The sequence below is a fragment of the Topomyia yanbarensis genome, chromosome 3 (assembly GCF_030247195.1).
Source record: "Topomyia yanbarensis strain Yona2022 chromosome 3, ASM3024719v1, whole genome shotgun sequence".
NCBI lineage: Eukaryota > Metazoa > Arthropoda > Insecta > Diptera > Culicidae > Topomyia > Topomyia yanbarensis.
In genome coordinates this window covers 349208291-349218121 of record NC_080672.1, presented here as the reverse complement: position 1 = coordinate 349218121, position 9831 = coordinate 349208291, and the positions used below count along the sequence as shown (strand labels likewise).

Below are 9831 nucleotides of genomic sequence, written 5' to 3'. Positions count from 1 at the left end.
TCGAAGTGTCTCTACTGGTGCGTAAACTATACTATCTGAAGTACAAAAGAAATTATATACACGATCACACACGAACATTGCTACTATCAAGGATGACGCCAGAGAACCTTGATTGACACCCCTTGAAAGCAGTTTGATCATACAGACATATCACGCGGGTGTCGTCGTGTATACTGTCGAATACGAATTTCCAATAGCTTAATACATAAAAGTAATAAATTGTACAAAGCTGCCTTTTGTTTCCCCACGAGTTAGTCTCCGATTTGCTCATCTTTCCGGTTAATATGTCGACCATTTGTAAGTTTCTCAGAACATAACTGATAGGCTTTCAAAAAACTTATATTTTCGGATTGGCGTTATCCCATTTAAATGTTTTCGGGTTCGGATAGGGTTCAGGTTTTTACTTTTTTTCAGTTCGGGTTTTTTTAATTTTTAATATCTTGGGCTCGGGTCTATCAGGGTTGAGTAATTAGGTATATGCTTAATTTTTCGCCAAGAATTTCGGATCAAAGCAAACATTGATAACGTTTAAAATAACTTTGTTTATTAATGTATGACTATTCCTCTCATTGGGACTTCACATTGTGCTGCTTCGTATTGTTTTCGAAGAGATTATTCGTACGACAGCACTGTATATAACTATATGTGTCCAGAGCAAACAGTTTGGTGATTTTCCTTTTACTTTTAGTTGCTCCTCTCATATATTTGCAAATCATTCTTGCTAGTATTTTTAACAGTAACTGCAATAAACAATATATTTTGCTTTTATTTTTACATTTTTTTCATTATTTAGCTAGTTTCTATAATGTTTTTCTGCTTTCTTTTTTCTTACCAATGTAGCATATCATTTGGGATTACCACATGTCACAGAGTCTTGCAATTACAATACATGTCATCGCGACTATCCATATTACTGTGAGAAATTAGCATTAATCTAAATGGCAATAATTATTCAATGTGTATGCACGCATCTATTCAAATCGTATAAAAAAGATCGATAAAATGAAATGTAATAACTTATCCGGCGAAAACGCTGCGATAATATAATAAAATGTAACAATATATTTATTTGATTTGTATTCCTGTGCAGCTTGGCTTAATTCAGCGTTGCTTCGACTGACAAAAAAGGCCACAATATTATTATTTTTTTAGATTTTAAATGACTTCTGTTCACTGTTACCTTGTGAAATTTATGTTATTCTAGTCTTGCATTGCTCAGCGGCTCTCGTTATTGTAGGGTCACTAATTATCGTCGGGGTTTGGGTGTATAGGATCATTCTTGGTCAAACCATCCGTAAATAGGTTCGGAATTCTAAAGCTAGAATGAAGCAACCGATTTTGACTCACTTTGTTACGGAATAGGTTGTTGGCATTTGAGCTGGAGTTTATTTAGAAAACATTCAGAATTTCGCACCGATTTAGGAATGGTTTAACTAAAGGAAGTCACAAAAAGAGAACTTCGGAGACTATTGTTGATCATTTGGATTCGTTTTTAGCTGTTAAAAAGGGATCTAATTGAGCAACTGTTGATCCTGAGAACTTCGAACGTGCTGCCATACAACATTTCGGTATTTGTCAACAATGCTATTTACCTCTCCGCAGTTCCCTTGCTCTGATTTTTCCTAGTTGTTGTGTTCAGATAAGTGGTGGTTTCTGGTGGTCAATGTTAGTATCCAACGGTAGATGGTGTAGGTAAATAACTAGGTCGACATTCACGAAGCCAATATTGAAAGGAAGCCAAACTGTGTGTCTATTTCGATTCGGTCTGCTACTTGTTAGGTATCGAATCTAACTTTACTTCATAAAAATGTAAATATCCTTTCTGACAATATTTTGGTTAGTATCGTTATATAACTCGCCATTTTCTAGCACTATGTTTTTCAATTAGCATTTATTTTATTTGCTTAGATGGTTGGATAGACATTCAATAGAAGCTGAAAACGTAATACACGTTAGAACTTACATGAAAATGTTTCGAAAAATACAAGTATTTTGCGTCTTTTTTTTGCTCAAGTCACTCAAGTCTACTGTTGGGCTAGAAAAGAAACTTGGGTATTTTCTTATTTAAAGTCGATCATAGTACAACATTTCGTTTGCGTAGTTACAATGGAAATCAGTGTTTGATAACACAAATCATTTTTCAAACGTTGTTAAATGTCATATTAGTTATTTGAATTACAGATAATTGCACCAGGAAATAAGAATTGAGGCTGATTAAAATTACACCTCGGACATGACAGCACATTACGCCAAATCGCGACTATGAATCGAACCCTTTCTGAATAGGAAAATTTTGTCTAAAGGCTATTATAGATCTTCTGCTCACATGTGGACAATGATGATTGAATACCATTCTTATTGGTGACACCATTCCAACTATTCACATACATCCCAAGTAACATGGTGTATTGATGAGCTGTGTTTACAACACCAAACATTTATTTGTGAAAATAATCAACTTTTATGCAATTAAAAAAGTTAAAAAATGACGGTCATTTGTTGCGGATGATGTCGATTACATACATTACATTACATTACATTACATACATACATACTAACAGAGATTGTTGCAATAATACAAGCAATTTATTTGAAAACAATTTTATCAAAACCATGTAAAATTTAATGTGTTTAATATACAAACACAGCATAAATATTATTTCCACATCAGAATATGACGATATGATGAATATTCAAAATACTCCGATTTTAAAGGACATCTTTAATATAATCTCAATAAATTGTGCACCTATTGTTTGAATTATTTGTAGTACGCAAACGACTGTGTCCAAATATGCTTTTATCGAGTATTAAATCATAAAATTCTTGGGTTTTAATTATAATAGCTAAAAATGTGAACTGTTCGTCAATATTTATCAAGACAATTCAATCTCCATGGCGGCGTCCATAGCTTAGTTGGTAAATCGATTTGTTTGTACACAACTCAGCTGGGTTCGATTCTCAACCGCAGCACATGAGGTTAGAGATCTTTCCAGTTTTTTTTAACTTGAACTCAGTGAACCGCGTGCTGTCAATTCCGAATTGTCAAAAGAAAAATCTCAAGAGAAAATCCGACAAAAGCATGAGCTCACCTGTCGGGTTCAACTTCCGGTAATAGATAGAATTGAGTGATCAAAAGGAAATTGAGATAATCCTCCCGATTTTCCCATCGAATAAATCGGCTTGCGTCGGTACAATCGGCCGACTATGCAACCAAATAATCGGTCGATTGTTGCACCGACTCTTATGGGAGTTTAACATGGGAGTCTACCGATGCGAAATCGGTCTATTTCAACCTACTAAGTCGGTCGATTACTTGGTAGTTTAAAACTGGAACCAGATTTACACATATTAAATCTGGTGATTAATATGCCGACGGATGTTGTTTACCGACGAAACCCAACTTAGTCGGTTAACTAATCGGTCGACCTCGAAGCACCCCATTTAGTCGGTCGACTGGGAAATTTCACAACTAGGCTGTGCACGGTGACGAAGTCGACATAGAAACGAAGTTTACTGTGAGCCGTTTTTACCAACATTGCCATTAAGCTGTGAAGCCATGTTTGTAAACACGGCTCACAGTAAAAGTCATTTTTATGTCGACTTCGTCAGCGTGCACAGCCTAACTGTCTAATTTTCTGTGGGGAAGTCGTTCCGGAATGAATTTTCGAAAATTCATCCAAATTGTGTACAGGGTCCCGCAATTGCACTGCTACAAATTTTCGATCGCGATTGAATACTTTACGCTGACGTCACGAATGAACTCGATGTTCATTTTTGACAGTTCGCTTGTACTGTTTACATGGACTTAGAAAAATTCTTTGCGATTTGCTTTAAGCGAATCTAGTCGTCCGCAAAATTTTCTAAGTCCATGTAAACAGTACAAGTGAACTGTCAAGAAAAGTGAGGTTAACTTTGTCAGTAAAGAACCTAATTACAATGTCATACATAAAAGACAAACCCTTCGTCGTTTTGTTTACTTCAATTATTAGTAGTATAGATTTTGTTTTGAAAACCATTAAATTAAATTTTAATCTATTGGGAATGGATCTATAACGAAAGTATTGCGCAGTGATTGCTTTGTTCACAACAGGAAAATCTAACACGGAGATCATTTGGGAGCTGGCTTATTTAAAATTGTGCTGAACCTTCGTGTATCGCGCCATTATAAGACGTCGTGAGACCGGTTCTATCAAAGAACGTCAGGCTACCGCTACATCCTCTGCTAATGTTACAAAATTGAAAAAGCGTTTGCAAAGAAGTCCTCGCGCAGTGCAAATTAATAGGTGGAAGATTTCAAAATATTCGAACCAAATGTTCGTCGAATATTGAAAAACAAGCTCAATATCAAGCCATACACGATTTAAAAACTACAGAAACTGGCAGCAAAGTAAAACCTGGACGTTTTATTTACGCATGGTTACTGGAAAAAATCGCTAAAAAATTCGGCTGATTTACTGGTAACTCGCCGACAAAAACCTGCTTCAGGTATGGTACGGGCAGGAATTACCAACAATGGTCGAACTCCGTTGGGTTTTGTTCCTGAGGGAGTGAATATCAACCAACATACCTACCTCGAATTGGTCTTAGTAAAGCCGAGACAGGCTTTTCCAAGCTCCCTTTCTGGGGTACGGGAAAAATGAAAACGAAACCATCAAACCTATTGGTGATTCTAGGTTGAAACCGCTCACAGATAGCGCTGGAAGCAAAGTGTTGCTGATTTGATTCTGTTCTGTCATAGTGCATATATTTTCTGTAAACATTGGTAAAAAATAACTTTTAAACACCAAATCACCGATCATTTGTTGATAATTGTTTATGAAAATGAAGAAAAACCTTCATTTTATAAGATGATGAGTAAACATCTTGCGAAAATTGTGTAAAATATAGTGGTTTCTAATATTATTCGCAAAGCTATATGTATGCTGTTCCGAAATGTAATTTGTTGATCACCGTAGCCGCCACAACATCATTTCCCGTTCCTCCTAAGTTAAGCTAAACCTTCATGAGATGGTGTAAACTCTCCAAATGACGCGAGGAAACAATATATATAGCTAATAGGAAAGTGTCAGCTTTGTATCATACACAAGCCGATACTTCTCTCTGATAGACTTCACAGAATCTCGTACGTAGTCGAAAATATGAAGGAGTTTGACACTGGTACTGATTGGGTCTCGGTTTCGAGTTGGAACTTTATTTATGGAACGATTTTTTATAACCACAATAATACCGCGACTACATTTCGAAGAAATGTATGAGCCAAATAATTGCAAATGGCTGTAATTTTAAAAATAATTGCAAATAAACTAAATTTATTACTCGTTTTATTCATATTTTGGCAGTCGTAAGCTTTTTCCGAGAAGAAAATGAAGTTTTTGTTGTAAGCTACGACTCACTTGCGGGTAAAAAAACAAACTGTATCACTTTACCAGTTCATGAGCTGAATTATAGGTGTCGCATGACTAATTTTAGCTTTGCCGCAAATCGCCAATTAATATGCGCTTTTTCCCTATGCAGTGCTGTCCGATTTGCAATTGTCATCGTCCCTATTCAATTTTCGGTGCTATTATCAAACGATGTTCATTTTGTAAGAGATTGTTTTACTAGGGATTGCTCGCTTAGTAAGGGATATCAAACGCGGAAGATCAAAATGGGTATCCTTTGGCAGTTCTCAATAAACATACTTGTGGCTTTGCTGGTAAAGCATTGCCTTGCGAATTGTGCCATTTAAGACTAGAAACACTGGTAAACATGCATGACCGTCGAGGTTAGCAACCCCGCCGTAGTGTTCGCACGTTGGTTCTTGGGATTTCGTTTAAGAGTTGAAGCACTCAGCCTAATATTTGTAAAGCTCACGTATTTGTTACGATTTGAATAAACAATCCTTCTAAAATATGTCAGTGATTCTTACTATATTTTGTTCACTGCATAGAATTATAAATTCCGTTCTCGTGTTTAAAAAGTTTATCCTTTTGTTTTACGCGTAAAAATCAGTCAATTTAATCAGTTTATTTTTGTATTATTGTTTTGAAACCCAATTCGACCTTGATTGCATTTTGATTGAGCGCCTGCGTCAATGTTCAATCGAGTAGGCCTGCAGCCGTTTGTTAGTTTCTGTTTCCAATATGCCCGTGTATAAAAAGCAGATATATCCAATAATTACAATCAGGAATATTATTTTTGCTATCTTGTTTTTTTATCAACAGCAACTAGGTTTATATAACATGACTATATATAGCGTCTACTTACATCTTTGTGTTAATGTTCATTTATAGTAATTGTTCGGTCTTCTTCTGCATTTGATGCCAATAGTTATTTGTTCTGTCACTTTCATTGACATTTGCGATATTTGACGCTCTAAATATTTTTATTTGTTTTTCAACATTGGAAGGTTTTAACTTGCTCGGTTTGACTTTAAGAAGGGTGACTACATGTATGTATTTAATTGTTTTGGATTTATGTGATTTATTATCAGTGAGGTTATGTTTAAGCATCATTTTATTGTGAGTATAAATTGCTGTTTTTGTTTTGTGATACAGATGGTTCGTGAAAAACGGACAACGGTAATTTTACCACTAAATTTTTTTTTCTCTAGTAAAGTTGATTGAGGAGCGAGTAAGCTAAAAACCAGAAGCGGATACGGTTGTTGGATTCAAATGAGCTGTTGGTCATGGCAGAACAAGTCAATGCATATTTATCACATATGCATCAACAGAAAATAGCAAACAAATGTTATTGTTCATTTCACGCTAGATTGGACTATCACCCAAGGGAGCACTCTTTTTTATAAAAGTACACATTCAAGTCGAATCGTCTCTGTCCTTTTGCAACATTTGTTCCATGGGTTGTAGTAAATATGTGCACAGAACACTCAGACGATTTGACCCTAATATAAATTTAATACCTCTGTTATAGTCAAATTAGCTATGAAATGCGCAACAGTGCCTAGCTCATTTGGCTTACTATACGAGCTTACGAGAAAATACACCATTACAATACACAGTTGTGTTTCGCAGGATAGACACTTTTTAACTGGTAAATGAACTTTTTAATCATTGTCCAACTATAAAGCATCTGAACGTAAAAATCCAATGGCAAATTTTCTTTATCAATCCAATCTGCAGCAGTTGGAGATGTGAGCAGTTACATCTACACCAGTAACATCCCATTTGGAGTTTTTGACATTTGTCTGTTGTTCCAAGCAGTGAATGACAACTATAATTACAAAGAACGTTAAAATTAAACACGTTATTCAATCTGAAAGAAACTTGCAATGCATTATACTGTTTAATCAGATCTAGATTAAATCAGCTGTTCGCCTCTACATTATTCCATTACAGTCGTGATTCGCTGGTCGGGTCGGTAACAGCCTCTGTCGAACTAGCGAATTTGATTCGCTAGTTGGACAGACTGACAGATATCAAAAACTCTCCAAAGAAGACGTTAGCAATGTAAATGCATCTGTTCAAATTTCTAATTACTATCAGATTGTTTGTCATAGTAAATTTAACATGAAATTTTGGCATTCAGATGCTTTTAACTTGGACAATGGTCCAACTAGCGAAGGTCCAACTAAAAAGGTCTCCAGTTAAAAAGGTGGCCAACCAGCGAATCGCGACTGTATCCCTTGAATACTGGTGATTTCGCATAAACCAAATACTCACGAGCTATAATAGACAACAATGGTATCTGTTCAAGGTTAGAAAGATTAGATTTAGAAACAAACACTCCGCTTAATATGCTGGAAACTATTAGTTAGAGTGCTTGTTTATGTGAACAGAGAAAATTTATTAGTGAGCAAAGAGACAAAAGTTTTGAATAATATAAAACGTTCATCAAACTATGAAAGGGGAAAATCAATTTATATATTTGATTATAGCCTAAAGTAACTGGAAAAAATACAATTATTCTGAAGAAATATTTTTAAAAGGAAAATCACATTTTTTTCTAGTTTTTAGGCGCAATCGATAAAAAATCATCGATCATAAAGGAAACCAAATTCATGGACCTAATTTAAATAAAGTTGAATTTTGCGTTTCGAATTTCGGTTCCGATTTCTCACCATTAAACCAGAGCAACTGTACTTAAAACAGGACGCTAACTTTTTGGATGTAGTGTCTAACATGTGCCAGTTACTGATGAGGAGAATCCGAAACGCAAAGTCCAACATTACCTACCTCATTCATCTTTCGTAGCTCAATAGATGGTTTATATGATTTTAAAAGACATTTACATGTTTCTTCGGTAGGTAGGATAGGTATCTTGAGCCTTGATAATCTTGTGCGACCGATGCTTGGAAAATGCTATTGTTCTGTGTATTTCTGATGCATTTTGCGTGTTCCTTGTCTTATGGGTGACCGAATCCTAGGTGTTTGTGTCTTATAAGTTAGATTCAATATTGGTTTATATCATTATCCTTTAGTAGCAGTAAACGTATATGCTTTTCCCACATTTGCTCCGTTGTTGGGTTTTAATTGAGTAAAAAACTGAACTTAACTAGTTCACTCACAAACAGACGTGGCCAGTATGAGCCATCAGTGCGACAGAAGTCACATGTGGGTTAGTCGTACAGAATTGTCATGAGAAATATTTGGAAGAAATGGAAAAAACGCTTTTGTACAAGTTTTGTTTTAAACATAACCTCAAATACCATATTATTTTTAACCTTCATAGTAAGGTAAACTGGATTTTTTTTTGTGATTTTATGTTTAATGTTTGGGATATTTATAGTGCATTTAGCTGCATTTCTTGTTATAGTGTTAACAACAACAATCAAACAAACAAAAATTGGAAACGAAATATAAAAATAACAACACTAAGCTAACTATTCATACACTCTTGTTCGATTAAGCGCAGTACTCAATCTGCAGCTAAATAACTATCAGCACATTGAAAACTAAACACTGCTTCGCTTTGCGTGTTCCACTATCAACTTGCTTATTATAGATCTCGCGCTGTAAAATTGGTAATAAACTAGAAATATCCTCACATTATATTGCTAAAAATGTATGTACTACGAGTATAATGCATAATAGTTTAATGAAAGTCAAGCGAGAGCCAGGAAAAAAGAGAATGAAATGAAAAATGTCGAACACTTGCATCTCTGCTTTTGATGGCCGAATCATCGCAGGATACGGATTTGTTGCGGCCATTGCAGTGGCGTCATTTGATTCTGCTTCGTCCTGTTGCTCTTCGGTCATTGTTTCTGTCCTTACCATACATAAGTTGCACTTTACAGCAATAACCGGGCAAATTCTGAAATGAGTGAAGAAAATGCTTATGCGATTCGAAAGAACTTGGTGTGTTTAGTAAATCAAACGCTAGCACACATTTACATCCACGGGTGACTACAAGAATATCGTTTTGTTCCTACAAAGGGTTTGTGATAATTTCGAGGGCAAATAGGGGACTATCTCAAATGCAACATTTCTCGCCGGAATTTCTCCTCAAAGTAAATTTTGACAGTATGCTTATTGGCCCTTTTCAAAAGAACACGCGAGATTTGAGCGATTTGAAGCCTAGAACGTTGCACCGGGGTACAAATGTACCCCATGCCTACTTTGGAGCCGTGTGAAGACGAGAATTCGGCATTTACCGACCTGGGACCCTAACCATAATTCAATTTAGAGATCCTAGTAAGAGCACAGAGAACAGACATATAAGCTAGAACAAACTTTCTCGAAAAACCTGTGTAAACATTGAAATGAAAATACGTTGAAAATCACCATCGCATACAGGTTCGCATGCGTGAGTCACCATTGTACCCAAGTTTGCATACAAGTCCCGTATAGCGATTGCTGGCCGATCGAAGCGCCGACCAGTGACAAGTTG

General features: G+C 35.8%; 1 protein-coding gene across 1 annotated transcript in view; it reads right to left on the bottom strand.

The window, feature by feature from the left end:
• Positions 1-522: 522 nt before the first annotated feature.
• LOC131692791 (calcium-binding protein E63-1) overlaps positions 523-9831 on the bottom strand; it is a 255018-nt gene continuing 245709 nt past the window's right edge. The window contains exon 5 of the mRNA XM_058980060.1: positions 523-9255. Within this exon, the coding sequence (XP_058836043.1) occupies positions 9233-9255 (23 nt within the window). The 3' untranslated portion in view covers positions 523-9232. The remainder of the gene's footprint in view (positions 9256-9831) is intronic.